Source organism: Rhinopithecus roxellana, chromosome 2 (assembly GCF_007565055.1).
Source record: "Rhinopithecus roxellana isolate Shanxi Qingling chromosome 2, ASM756505v1, whole genome shotgun sequence".
NCBI classification, from domain to species: domain Eukaryota; kingdom Metazoa; phylum Chordata; class Mammalia; order Primates; family Cercopithecidae; genus Rhinopithecus; species Rhinopithecus roxellana.
This window is the reverse complement of record NC_044550.1, coordinates 167,887,604-167,901,697: the sequence shown is the minus strand read 5'-3', so window position 1 is coordinate 167,901,697 and position 14,094 is coordinate 167,887,604. Positions and strand designations below refer to the sequence as shown.

At 43.9% G+C, this 14,094-nt stretch overlaps 1 protein-coding gene and 1 long non-coding RNA gene across 4 annotated transcripts in view; one reads left to right on the top strand and one right to left on the bottom strand.

Annotated features, from left to right (window-relative positions):
- Window positions 1-1,463: 1,463 nt before the first annotated feature.
- LOC104657713 lies at window positions 1,464-9,561 on the bottom strand. The gene is made up of 3 exons (XR_004055145.1): window positions 9,067-9,561; window positions 6,756-6,925; window positions 1,464-1,993 (listed from the first exon to the last, which is right to left on the bottom strand). It is a non-coding gene; the product is annotated as an uncharacterized LOC104657713 (long non-coding RNA).
- A 71-nt stretch (window positions 9,562-9,632) lies between these two features.
- Window positions 9,633-14,094, top strand: part of STX18 (syntaxin 18) — a 122,074-nt gene continuing 117,612 nt past the window's right edge. For 2 of the 3 annotated variants that reach the window (XM_010357578.2, XM_030923990.1), the window contains exon 1: window positions 9,633-9,896. In XM_010357578.2, the coding sequence (XP_010355880.1) occupies window positions 9,729-9,896 (168 nt within the window). In that variant the 5' untranslated portion in view covers window positions 9,633-9,728. The remainder of the gene's footprint in view (window positions 9,897-14,094) is intronic. The other variant, XM_030923988.1, reaches the window with a different exon arrangement.

Here is a 14,094-nt window from a genome sequence, read left to right as displayed (position 1 = left end):
GAATGCTGACAGGATGGTCTTAATTCAGGGTGGTTTTAGTTCTGATAGATTGCTGCCTCCAAAGCCGGACTCTTGGGCTGTGCCACACTGTGTGCACGTCATGCTGAGCTCCCCTGCACTTGCTGGGCTTTGTATTCCTGAATACTAATTTGGAGCAAGAGACAACTGAGTCTTCTTGAGGGCTAGAAGGGAGGAGTGGGGGTCATCCCCAAGGCCATTGCTGATAGCAGGAAACACCACAAACTGAGAAGCAGTTAGTTTTTAACCCTTGTGTCTCACCACAACCAAACACACACATGCGCATGTGCACACACACACACGTCTTCCCATGTGAAAATCAACAAAAAGACATGTCTTAACTTCCTAAGTCAAGCTTCTCATGGTGATTGCCTGAAATATGACAAGTAAGAGTTCAAACCACAGGTAAATGCCCCATCAACTTTGCTCTTTCTAACCTGACCTCTTGAAATTTAGTTGGATGGATTCAGGATGACAAAAGAAGAATCCTTGACATCTTGGCACCTGTTTTGTGCCTGTGCTGACTCTTGTTATCCAGTGGCTCCTAATGTTGAAGTTCTGGAGGCAACTTGTTGTTCACTATCCCTGGGACTGATTTGGCTGTGTGGGCAACTGTCCCCTTCCTCTCTCTGCACTTACTTTAACTGCTTATAATAGAATGGGCTTTCTTTTATTCATTTTTGAGACAGAGTCTTGCTCTATCACTCAGGCTGGAGTGCAGTAGCATGATCTCGGCTCAACTGCAACCTCTGCTTCCCAGGTTCAAGTGACATGCCTCAGCCTCCCGAGTAGCTGGGACTACAGGCGTGCGCCACCATGCCCGCTAATTTTTGTATTTTTAGTAGAGACGGGGTCTCGCAATGTTGGTCAGACTGGTCTTGAATGCCTGACCTCAGGTGATCCACCCACCTTGGTCTCCCAAAGTGCTGGGATTACAGGCGTGAGCCACCGTGCCCAGCTGAATGGTCTTTCTAGACTGAGAAGGGCAACTCCTTGGGTGCAGACACTCCAGATGCCACAGCCACTGCCAGAACTGCCATAAAAGCTCCTATCTTCTGCATTCAAATAGCTCCTAAATAGAGAAGTTGGAAACAAAAGTTGAGTACGTCTACCTTCTCTGAGTCACACATGGAGAGTGAAATACTTGTTGCATGGACACCCTTTCTGCTGCACTTTTGATGAAAAGAGCCCATTTTGGTGTGCTTTTTGGTTAGATTCAGTTCATTCTGGCCTCCAGTTTTCCTTGTGGGACAGGGGGCCTGGAATGGAAGAACATTCCATGCTCATGGATAGGAATAATCAATATTGTGAAAATGGCCATACTGCCCAAAGTAATTTATAGATTCAATGCCATCCCCATCAAGTTACCAATGACTTTCTTCACAGAATTGGAAAAAACTACTTTAAAGTTCATGTGGAACCAAAAAAGAGCCTGCATTGCCAAGACAGTCCTAAGCCAAAAGAACAAAGTTGGAGGCATCACGCTACCTGACTGGTCAGTTGTGATTCTCCAAGGGGAGATCAAAGAAGAGATGGGGAAGGAAAGAAGAGCACCAGGCTAGGCAGCTGCAGGACTTATCAACCACAAGAAAGGTACAGACCCAGTGAAGCTGAAGGTGGCTTACCTGCAGGGCTAAGAACACAAACAGGGGCTGAGGGCCACACCCAGGAAGTAGAGAACAGGTAATTGAGGAAGGATGGGCAGGGAAAAGAGTTAGGGTGCACATTAATTTCCTATGGTTGCAGTAACAAATGACCACAAGCTTCATGATTTAACAGAAATTTGTTTTTTACAGTCCTGAAGGACAGAAGTCCAAAATCAAGGTGTTGGCAGGGCCACGCTTCCTTCAGAGACTCTCGGGGAGAATTCTTCCTTGCTTCCTCCGGTTTCTGGTGGTCATCAGCATTCACAGGCCTGTGGCTGTATCTCTCCAGCATCTGCCTCTGTCTTCACATGGTCTTCTATTCTGTGTGTCTGTTTTAAAGATATTTGCTATTGGATTTAGGGCTCACCAGGATAATCCAAAGTCATTTCTTCATTTCAAGGTCCTTAATTTAACTATATCTGGAGAGAATTCTTTTCCTAGTAAGGTCAGGTTCATGGGTTCTAGGGATCAGGATGTGGACATATCTTTTGGGGGGCCAACATTTAGCTCATTACAGGGTGGGAGGAGACAGAAAGTAGGATAAAACAAGCCAGCAGGCTAGGGCAAAGGGCTCAGGATCCAGAATAAGAATCAGGTAGGAATGAGGTAGTGGCAGCCCCTCCTTTAGGTACCCTCTGTGTATTAGTACGTTTTCACATTGCTATAAAAATACTACCTGAGACTGGGTAATTTATAAAGGAAAGAGGCTTAATTGACTCACAGTTCTGCATGGCTGGGGAGGCCTCAGGAAACTTAAAATCATGGTGGAAGGTGAAGGAGAAGCAGGTACCTTCTTCACATAGCAGCAGGAGAGAGAGAGTGAAGGGGCAAGAGCCCCTTATAAAACCATCAGATTTCATGAAAACTCACTCACTATCATGAGAACAGCATGAGGGAAACTGTCCCCATGATCCAATCACCTCCCACCAGGTCCCTCTCCTGACACATGGCGATGTAATTCTGATCACAATTCGAGATGAAATTTGGGTGGAGTTATAGCCAAACCATATTACTTCAACAGGTAGTTGGCGGACAAAGGCCACACCTCAAAGGGCTGGACCGTGACAACCTCCTCTTTGCTTCCTGCCTTTCCCTCCCTTTTTGTGTACATCTGTTTCAAAGCTAAACTCCTGGGGGCGCTGCTGGAAGAAACCCACCTTGGGCTGAGCTCAATGGCTCATACCTGTAATTCCAGCACTTTGGGAGGCCGAGGTGGGTGGATCACCTGAGGTCATGAGTTCGAGGCCAGTCTGGCCAACATGGTGAAACCCTATCTCTACTAAAAATACATATCCCCCCCAAAATTAGCTGGGCATGGTGGAGGACATCTGTAATCCCAGCTACTTGGGAGGCTGAGGCAGGAGAATTGCTTGAACCCAGGAGGTGGAGGTTGCAGTGATCCGAGATCACGCCATTGCACTCCAGCCTGGGCAACAAGAGCAAAAGTCCGTCTCAAAAAAAAAAAGAAAGAAAGAAAGAAAGAAAAGAAAGAGAGAGAAAGAGAGAGAAGGAAGGAAGGAGGGAGGGAGGGAGGGAGGGAGGGAGGAAAGGAAGGAAGGAAGGAAGGAAGGAAGGAAAGAAAAAAGAAAGAAAAGAAAAGAAAAGAAAAGAAAAGAAAAGAAAAGAAAAGAAAGAAAGAAAGAAAGAAAGAAAGAAGAAAGAAAGAAAGAAAGAAAGAAAGAAAGAAAGAAAGAAAGAAAGAAAGAAAGCAAGCCCAAAAGAAATCCACCCTGAATTCTTTTTTTTTTTTTTTGAGACGGAGTCTCGCTCTGTCGCCCAGGCTGGAGTGCAGTGGCCGGATCTCAGCTCACTGCAAGCTCCGCCTCCCGGGTTTACGCCATTCTCCTGCCTCAGCCTCCCAAGTAGCTGGGACTGCAGGTGCCCGCCAACTCGCCCGGCTAGTTTTTTGTATTTTTTAGTAGAGACGGGGTTTCGCCGTGTTAGTCAGGATGGTCTCGATCTCCTGACCTCGTGATCCGCCCGTCTCGGCCTCCTGAATTCTTTATCTAGGTTCCCTATTGGGAACAAAAGTTTCTTCTTTGAGCTTCTCAACCCTAGAGTCAGAGTCCTTTCCAGAGTCCCTAAGGGGGAAAAATGGTTTTCAATGAATTTCATTAAGTTTACTTCCTAATGTGAAGGCATATGTTTTTGAAGGCCTTTCCTCTTGCATTATAAATTCTACCCTGCCATGGTCACAGTCTTCCAAGGTTTCTGCCACTCCGACCCTGCCAGCCTGGTCTTTTCCACTGGTTAGGTTTAGGCACAACTGTTCTTTCCTCTCCATGCTTCATTCACTGAGGAATAATACTATTAAGATGGTGAGTGTAGAATACATCTAATATTCTTGTTTTGGTAGATACCTCGATATTGGTTGTCATCAGTCAGGACAGGCTAATGATGCTGCAGTTAACAAACACCCACAAATCTGTGGACAATTCTCAATCTTAGTACATGTCTGTGATGGTTAATATTGAGTATCAATGCCAAACAAATGGAAGAACATTCCATGCTCATGGATAGGAATAATCAATATTGTGAAAATGGCCATACTGCCCAAAGTAATTTATAGATTCAATGCCATCCCCATCAAGTTACCAATGACTTTCTTCACAGAATTGGAAAAAACTACTTTAAAGTTCATGTGGAACCAAAAAAGAGCCTGCATTGCCAAGACAGTCCTAAGCCAAAAGAACAAAGTTGGAGGCATCACGCTACCTGACTTCAAACTATACTACAAGGCTACAGTAACCAAAACAGGATGGTACTGGTACCAAAACAGAGATATTGACCAATGGAACAGAACAGAGCCCTCAGAAATAATACCACACATTTACAACCATCTGATTTTTGACAAACCTGACAAAAACAAGAAATGAGGAAAGGATTCCCTACGTAATAAATGGTGCTGGGAAAATTGGCTAGCCATATGTAGAAAGCTGACACTGGATCCCTTCCTTACACCTTATACAAAAATTAATTCAAGGTGGATTAAAGATTTAAATATTAGACCTAAAACCATAAAAACCCTAGAAGAAAACCTAGGTAGTACCATTCAGGACATAGGCATGGGCAAGGACTTCATGTCTAAAACACTAAAAGCAATGGCAACAAAAGCCAAAATTGACAAATGGGATCGAATTAAACTAAAGAGCTGCACAGCAAAAGAAACTACCATCAGAGTGAATAGGCAACCTACAGAATGGGAGAAAATTTTTGCAATCTACTCATCTGACAAAGGGATAATATCCAGAATCTACATATAAACAAATTTACAAGAAAAGAATCAAACAACCCCATCAAAAAGTGGGCAAAGGATATGAATAGACACTTCTCAAAAGAAGACATTTATGCAGCCAACAGACACACGAAAAAATGCTTATCATCACTGGCCATCAGAGAAATGCAAATCAAAACCACAATGAGATGCCATCTCACACCAGTTAAAATGGCGATCATTAAATAGTCAGGAAACAACAGGTGCTGGAGAGGAGGTGGAGAAATAAGAACACCTTTACACTGTTTTTGGGAGTGTAAACTAGTTCAACCATTGTGGAAGACAGTGTGGCGATTCCTCAAGGATCTAGAACTAGAAATAACATTTGATCCAGCCATCCCATTACTGGGTTTATATAACCAAAGGATTGTAAATCATGCTGCTATAAAGACACATGCACACGTATGTTTATTGTGGCACTATTCACAATAGCAAAGACTTGGAACCAACCCAAATGCCCATCAATGATAGACTGGATTAAGAAAATGTGGCACATACACACCACGCAATACTATGCAGCCATAAAAAAGGATGAGTTCATGTCCTTTGTAGGGACATGGATGAAGCTGGAAACCATCATTCTCAGCAAACTATCGCAAGGACAGAAAACCAAACACTACATGTTCTCACTTATAGGCGGGAATTGAACAATGAGAACACTTGGACACAGGAAGGGGAACATCACACACCAGGGCCTGTCATGGGATGTGGTGAGGGGAGAGGGATAGCATTAGGAGATATGCCTAATGTAAATGACTAGTTAATGGGTGCAGCACACCAACATGGCACATGTATACATATGTAACAAACCTGCACGTTGTGCACATGTACCCTATAATTTAAAATATAATAATAAAATTAAAAAAAAACTGAGTGCCAACTCGATGGAAGGATGCAAAGTATTGTTCCTGGGTGTGTCTGTGAGGGTGTTGCCAAAGGAGATTAACATTTGAGTCAGCGAACTGGGAAAGGCAGACCTACTCTCAATCTGGGTGGGTACAATCTAATCAGCTGCCAGCATGGCCAGACGAAAAGCAGGCAGAAGAACATGGAAGACTAGACTGGCTTAGTCTTCTGGGCTACATCTTTCTCCCGTGCTGGATGCTTCTTGTCCTGGAATATCAGACTCCAAGTTCTTCAGCTTTGGGACTTGGACTGGCTCTCCTTGTTCCTCAGCTTGCAGAGAGGCTATTGTGGGACCTCACCTTGTGACGGTGTGAGTCAATACTCCTTAATAAGCTCCCCTTCATATATACATCTATCCTATTAGTTCTGTCCCTCTAGAGAACTCTGACTAATACAATGTCCCTGGTTGGCTATGCTCCGTGTCATATTTACTTAAGGACTCAGGCTGATGGAACATTGGAACATTAGGGGTTGTCACGGCAGAGGGAAAAGAGAGCATGGTGAATCATACATTAGCTCCTAAATTTGCTGCCCAGAAATGATACGTTGGTTTTCACTGGCAGCCTACATCTAGTCTCCTTGTATAGGAGTTTCTGCTGTAGGGAGTAATATTTAGGGATGCCAATACAGTTGATCCTTGATGAGTCCTCCACGCTTCACAGTTGGAAATTCGTGTATAACTTCTGACTCCCTAATGTCTTAACTAATAATAGCCTACTGTTGACCAGAATCCTTATCAATAACATCAACAGTTGCTTAACACATATTTTGTATGTCATACGTATTAGATATTGTATCCTATCCATAAAGTAAGCTAGAGAAAATGGTATTAAAATAATCAGAAGGGAAAATAAATTTACTATCCATTAAATAGAAGTGAATCATCATAAAATAAAGGTCTTCATCCTCACCATCATCACTTCCAGTAGGCTGAGGAGCAGGAGGGGTTGGTCTTACTGTCTTAGGGGTTGCAAAGCCAGAAGAAAGTCTGAGTATTAGTGGTCGCATGCAGTTCAAGCCTGTGTTGTTCAAGAGTCGACTGTGTATTTTTCAAAACAGTGTCTGGCCCGATGAATGTTTGCTGAATGCATAAAGAAAACATAATTTGTGTACTACATCCAACTGGGCAGTTGAGTACTACATACAACAGCCCAGGCATGGTGGCATGCACCTATAGTCCCAGACACTCAGGAGGCTGAGCCAGGAGGATCGTTTGAACCCTGGAGCTGCAGTAGTATACTCTTATATTTCTGCTCATCCTTTTAATCCACATCCCCTCTCAGCTTTATGGGGCTTAATATAGTTACTAGTCAACTGTCAACTGAAGTCACTTTGCTCTTTGAAATTAAAGAATAAACACAAAATTTAAAAAGCACAACCCCATATCCCACGGTCTGTGGAAAGTTCAGCAGCCTCCTCAAGATCTTTGTGACTTATCTAGGAATTTTATGCACTGTGGTCACTTGTGGATTTACAACCTGATGTTTTGAGCTCAACTTGGGTCTTATATCCACCACAATCTTCTCTGCTCTTGCAAATCCAGACAGAAAACTTAGATCTTTGTCCTTACCCTTCTACCCAAAATGTCCAACTGCAAGAAACATGCTGTTCACACAAGGCACCACTCACTGAAGGCTTGATGTAGTTCAGCCTCCCTCCCACTCAAAGATCCTTCCCAGTTACCTACTTTGTACTTTCCTGGCCCCCTCCCTGGGTTCTGGCTTCTCTTTTTCTCCCCCCAATTCAATCCCCCTCACTTTATTACGCAGGGCAATCTCCCTTTCCTTCGACTCTGCCCCAAGCTTAACTGTGCATAGCCAAAAACAGATTAACGTCTGGATTAAACAAAGGGCCATTTATGCAAGATAGAATCATTGGCAGAGGTTTTGTAATTTCTTTCTCTTTTTCACAGTAGGTGGAAGAAAGCTGTGTGGAAATTCATTTTCCTTAAACTGCAGGAAGTGGCTACAGTTTGGGTTTAAATAATCTTTTCCTGGCTGGGTGCGGTGGCTCACGCCTGTAATCCCAGCACTTTGGGAGGCAGAGGCGGGAGGATCACAAGGTCAGCAGATGGAGACCATCCTGGCTAACATGGTGAAACCCCGTCTCTACTAAAATTACAAAAAAAAATAGCCGGGCATGGTGGCGAGCGCCTGTAGTCCCAGCTACTGGGAAGGCTGAGGCAGAAGAACGGTGAACCCGGGAGGCGGAGCTTGCAGTGAGCCGAGATCGCGCCACTGCACTCCAGCCTGGGCGACAGAGCCGGACTCCGTCTAAAAAAAACAAAAACAAAAAAAAAAAAAAAAACAAAAAAACTTTTCCTTCCTCCTTTCTGGTAAATATATACTTTCTTGACATCTATTTCTGATACACTTTATTTAACACAGTGGTTCTCAAACTTTTGGTCTCAACTCTTTTGCACACTTAAAAATTATTAAGGGCTCTAAACAATTTTTGTTTATATTGACATTATCGACATTCACTATATGAGAAATTAAAACAAAAACTTTTGATGTTTTTGAAAATCTTTTTTTGAAGTCTGGCTTAATAGAAAACAGCTGTTCTGCATTTATTCCGTTGCAATATCACAGTCTAGCAAACTCAACTGTATGCAACTCATGAGAAAGTGAGAGTGAAAAGGCAAATAACATTTTAGTATTACGAAAATATTTTTATCTTGATGACCATTAAAACCAGTTTTAATACACATTCTACTTGTGCATCCTCTTTATGAAAAAAAAAATCTTGAAGAAATCAATGACATTTTGAATATCCTTAGGCCAGGCATGGTGGCACGTGCCTACAGTCCCAGCTACTCAGGAGGCGGAGCCCGGGAGGATCGTTTGTGCCCTGGCGTTCCAGTCTGTAATGAGCTAGGATGGCGCCTCTGAATAGCCACTGCAATCCAGCCTGGGCAACATAGCAGACCCCCATCTCAAAAAACAACACAAAACAGAACCATGAACCAAAAATGCAGAAGAAACTCATTGACTGACTTGTCAATTTTAATAGCTATGGCTCAAGACGATACAATTAAAAACTATGCATGAAGGAAGGCATTAGGGCCACTCTTTCACCTTTGTCTCCATCTAAAGTTCCTATTCATCCTTCAAGTCTCTGCACAGGTGACGCCTTTTCTCTACAGTCTCTTCCACCACCACAAATATGAGTGATTATAATAATAACATTATTAACGATTACTACCATTTATTGGCCACTTACTAGGAGCCAAGCGACATCAAAACACAGCCGGCGTCAGCTCACTTAATTTTCACAGTAAACTCCGAGGAGGATGCTGGCTTCACTTTACAAAGAGGTGACTGAAGGTTGGAGAAGAAAAGCCTCTGGCCTCTAGCTCTATGCCTTGCACACCTGCTCTGTGTCAGCACTTATTGCACACCGAGGGTCACCGTCCAAGTGCCTCTGTCCTGCTCAAGGTGAGTCCTTGCAGTCAAAGGTCAAGGGTGGCTCGCCTCCACGTTCCCCGCAACCAAACCGCCCGCTCTCAGTGAGGTAGCCACCAGAAAGGAAGGAGCCTCCCAGCTTCCCGGTACTCACGCTCCTGGAGCCCACACGCCCCAAACAGGCACAGGAGAGCTCGCTGAGCTCTCCACGCTGCTAAACCCTCCAAGCTTTGCTGGGAGACAGAGGTGCCCGTGAGCTCGTCGCGGGGTTCCTCCTCCGCCAGGTGCGCCAGCTGAGGCCGGAACCTTTTTCCTGCCGCCGAGGTAGCCGGGCTCAGGCCGGAACCTTTCTTCTCGCGTAGCAGTTGCCGGTGGGGAGGCGTGCGGAGCAGGACCAGTCCTCCAGCGGCCGGGTTTTCGCCGCGGTCGCCGGCTGCTTACGTGGGCGGGCCCAGTGTGGGGCTGCAGGTACGGGTCGCTATGGCCGTAGACATCACGCTGCTATTCCGGGCCAGCGTCAAGACCGTGAAGACGCGGAACAAGGCGCTGGGAGTGGCGGTGGGCGGCGGGGTCGATGGCAGCCGGGATGAGCTGTTCCGCCGGAGCCCCCGGCCCAAGGGCGACTTCTCCAGCCGGGCCCGCGAAGTGGTGAGCTGGTTGCTATGGAAACGGCGGGTTGAGGAGGGGGCAGTCCTGCGACAGGTACCCCGAGCCCCAAACCAGACCCCGTCCCGTAAGCGTTGTGTGAAGGGGGTGGCCCCAAGGAGGACAGGAGAGTTGGCCTCAGAGACCCGACAGCTTTTTGGGGAAGGAACAGCCTTATTTTGAGGAAGGGGGACGCATATTGGGGAACAGATTTCTCCTGCGGCGGCGGGGGTTGATGGACGAGGAAGGAAACCCTCAGAAATCTCTATCTGGAAAGTGCACGGGCGGCTTTGTGAGGTCATGAGTTCGCCGTCACTGCAGACTTGCACTCAGGGGAAACCTCACTGTCCTTCGCTTCCTGTTGCAGAACTGAGCACACCGTATTTGCCTGTTCTCTTTACTTATCTGCCTCCCATCCCCAGTTGAGATTAAAAACCCTATTCAACCGAACTCTTTCTTCCCTTTGTCTCCGCAATAAGTAGGACTCAGTTCCTCTTGAGACGGGTTTAGGGTCATCTTTCGCAAACACAGTGTTACAGTCATCTCAACTACTTTCTGTTCCCTGATCAGAGCAGGTGTCACTTCATCTCTCTGGGAACAGGAACCTTTTCCTTAAGGGCAGGGACAGTGTTGTTTTCATCTCACAATGCATGACTCATAGCATTGCTTAGTAAATGTTTGTTGAATGAATGAATGAACAAAATGGCTGTCTTTCCCATTAAACAGAAAACTCCATGAGGGGAGAGATGTTTGTCTTGTTCCCTTTTGTGTCCGTGACAACAAGGAGGGATCTAGGTTTTGTGGGGCCGAAAGTTTATATAGTTATGTCTGCCGTCTTTAAGAAATAAAAATCACCAAGAAAGATTCAGAGCTTTGGAAGATGGAAGTGAGGGACCCCGAAGCTAAAGCCTCATTAATTTCACAGTAAATCCTACTCTGCTTGGCATACACTTGGCACTGCATAGACACTCAGATATTTTTGAATGAATGTATGCATGCATGCATTAAGGACAGTTAGCAGAGGATACTTAAACATCAGAAAGGGGTTGGACCAGATGAACACACTCTCCCTATTGATGAACATCTATGAAGCACCTACTTTCTGACCAGCCTCATGTTAGAGTAATATGATGTAAAAGGAGTAGTGGAGTAGACGGACATAGACATAAAACAAGTGCCATAAAGCCTTGCAAGTGTTGTGTAGGGCACAAAGAAGAATGTGGTCAGTTCTACCTGAGGATCAGAAAAGGCTTTATAGAGGTGATGATGCCCAAAACAAATCTTGAAAGAGGATTAGTTGGCTGCAGTGCAGAAGGGCATCTCAGGCTGAGAGAATAGTATGCGCTAAGATGTGGAGGTGTGTAAGAGTCTGACATAAGTTGGTTCAATAAACATTTGAGTGAGACTGGTATGTGGGACTCTCATAAAAATTGGACCGGGAGAGATCTTAAAAGGGCTTTGTATATCACTGCAGAGTTTGAATTTTGCCCTTTAGGCCATCAGATGTTATATGGTAGAGAAACTACCAGAGAAGGAGCCAGGAGACCAGGTTGTTGTCTGAACCCTGCAACTGTTAGCTATATGATTTCATTAAGCAAGTTTTAAGATCTCAGTTTATTTACCTATAAATGGTCCTTTTTTTTCTCCTCCTCCTTTTAAAAAACTACCTTAGTCCTCTATATATAACAAATTAAAGTGGAAGCCTCCTAGGTTGAAATGAGAGGAAGAGAAACAGGACACTCTCCCTCCCAGTTTGGCCCAAGCACTTCCTGCGGTTCCTTTTGTAGAACTGTGGTATGAATATCACAGTATTGGCATTGTGAGGGTACCTTCTAACTCTGAAACCACTGATTTATAAACACTGTGCTAATTTTGAGTCCTGCTCAGGGAAAGGGGGGATTTGGGAATGGTCGAGACAAGAGGCACAGTTGAGTTGGCAAGCCCTTTGGATAGCCCTGTGATCACTTCCACCTCTCCCTGAGTGGTGAAAATGTGCTTTAGACTTTTGAGTTAATGGGCCTCAGGGACAGTAACAGTCCCATAGGGTGCTGAGTTCCCTGTCACTGGAAGTAATTAAGCAGAGTGATGACTGCTTTTCAGAGATGTTTGAGAAGAACTTTGTGTATATGTCACAGGTTTGGACCGCGTGACAGTGAAACTTCCAATTCTGCTATGTATTGATGTGAGTAGGTGTCACATTACCTTAAGTGAGTACATGGGCTGTGTTGTTCAGGGACACTGTTCCCCTGACGTAGAGGAAACATACATTCTTTTAAGCAATTTTGATTTTATGTTGTCATTGCTTTGCGTATTATCTCCTGTTCTTCCAACCGTTCCCCACTCCCCATCTTCTCTTGTGGGAAGTTTAACTAGAAGAGCTAGTGATGGATGTCCTGTGCTTTCACTACGATTAGATGTGTCAAAAGTTTGCCTGTTATTTTGTTCGGCCTGGATTCCTTATACAGAAAAGTCTGGTCAATACCAGAAGCACATATTCTAATTCAGGTTTAGCCCTGGTTGTCGGACTTAATGAAATGTAATAAGTTATAGTATGCCTTTTGGTAAGTGCCTTCCTTGAAGCATTTGCTGTTACTTCTAGGATGCATTTTATTTGGTTCGATTTCTGTTCTTCCATTCCATTCCTCTAATATATGCCTGATGCCAGGTTTCCATCTCACTGAACTGTTGTAAAGGTTATATTAAGTTTCATAAAATTGCATTGAAACTAAATCTTCCTTCCCTACCTCCTACCAATAGACTGATTTCTTCTGCATCATTCTTTTAAACATTTATGTTCAATTTTGCTAAATTTATATATACTCAAATGCATGTCTACCCATTAAATTACAAATGGAGAGTAACGACTTTTCAGATTATTTGGGGGAGGAACTTATATTATTCGAACAACTCCAAATAATAATGAATATGTCACTCTGCAATGGGAATTTGATTAGTTAACTCATTTGAAGTGTGGGACTAATGAGGATGGTGGGATTGGAAAGAGACCTGGGCTTTGGGTTCAAATCTGGCTTCTGCTACTTAGAAATGGGTGAACTTGGACGAGTCTGACTCTCATTTTCCATTTCTATAAAATGGACATGATAATACCCTACCTAACTCACAAGCTAAGTAGGGTAGCTTCTGAGTTACCCTACTCACGTAGTCTATATGTATATATTTTAAGAAACCAGACTAATTATTATTATTCCCCTCAACTACCTCCCCCTCCTCATGTAGGCCATTTAGACATATTTTCTTTAGTGGCACCAAGGTATATTTTCCAAACCACTTAGTTTTCTTGCACTTTCATTCCTTGCTTGTAAAGGGGAGCCAAGTTAAGTGTGTGAGGAATGAGTGAAAATCCTGAGCAGGTACTGATGAATCAGTGATGGTGCAAAGTACTGTCTGCATTTGTAAAAGACAGTAGCATTTCTTTGCCAAGGTGAAACTCTTTCAGTGATGGCAGATGTGTGGCAGGTATGCAGCTGTTACTTTCTTTTCTTCCTTGTAATCATGGAAGCCAATGCTCATTTCTTCATGGATCCCTAAAGCTCGGAATCCTTTGCAACATTGTCCCCCAGGAGTCATTACCTGTTATTAGGCTTGCCATTCAAGTTGAAATCTACTTGGCATATGGTAACAGTAGAATCTGTATGCTTAAAGCAGACCCATGTTGGTTTGTTTGTGTGTGTGTGTGTGTGTTTTTCACTCAAAAGGACCTTGAGTTCATTTTGTTAATAGATAAGAAAACTAACATCTAAATAAATGAAATTATTTGCCTTAAGTCATAGCAGTTGAGGTCATAGGACAGAGCCAGAACTAGAAGCCAGGTCCTTTGACCTGGTTTAATGCTGCTGTCCCCGTGTCCCCTACATCTTCCTATAATTTTTAAACCAGAATTTCTTTTTGGGTTAATTCTGAATACTGAATGGAACTTGGGGCAGAAAGACTTGGATTTGAATGTGTCTTATCTGCTATATAAACTGGGGGAAGCCACTTAATTCAGTTACCGTATGTCTAAAATAGAGTGAGTAATGGCAACCTTATAAAGTTGTTAGATGAAATAAGAAAAGGTATGCAGATGCCTACATGAGTCTGAGTTCTTTTGATTGCAATTAGTAGTAACCTAATGTAAACTAACCTGAACAAAGTGGAAATGCCTTAGCTCATGTAACTGGAAAATCCAGGGATAGAGCTTCTT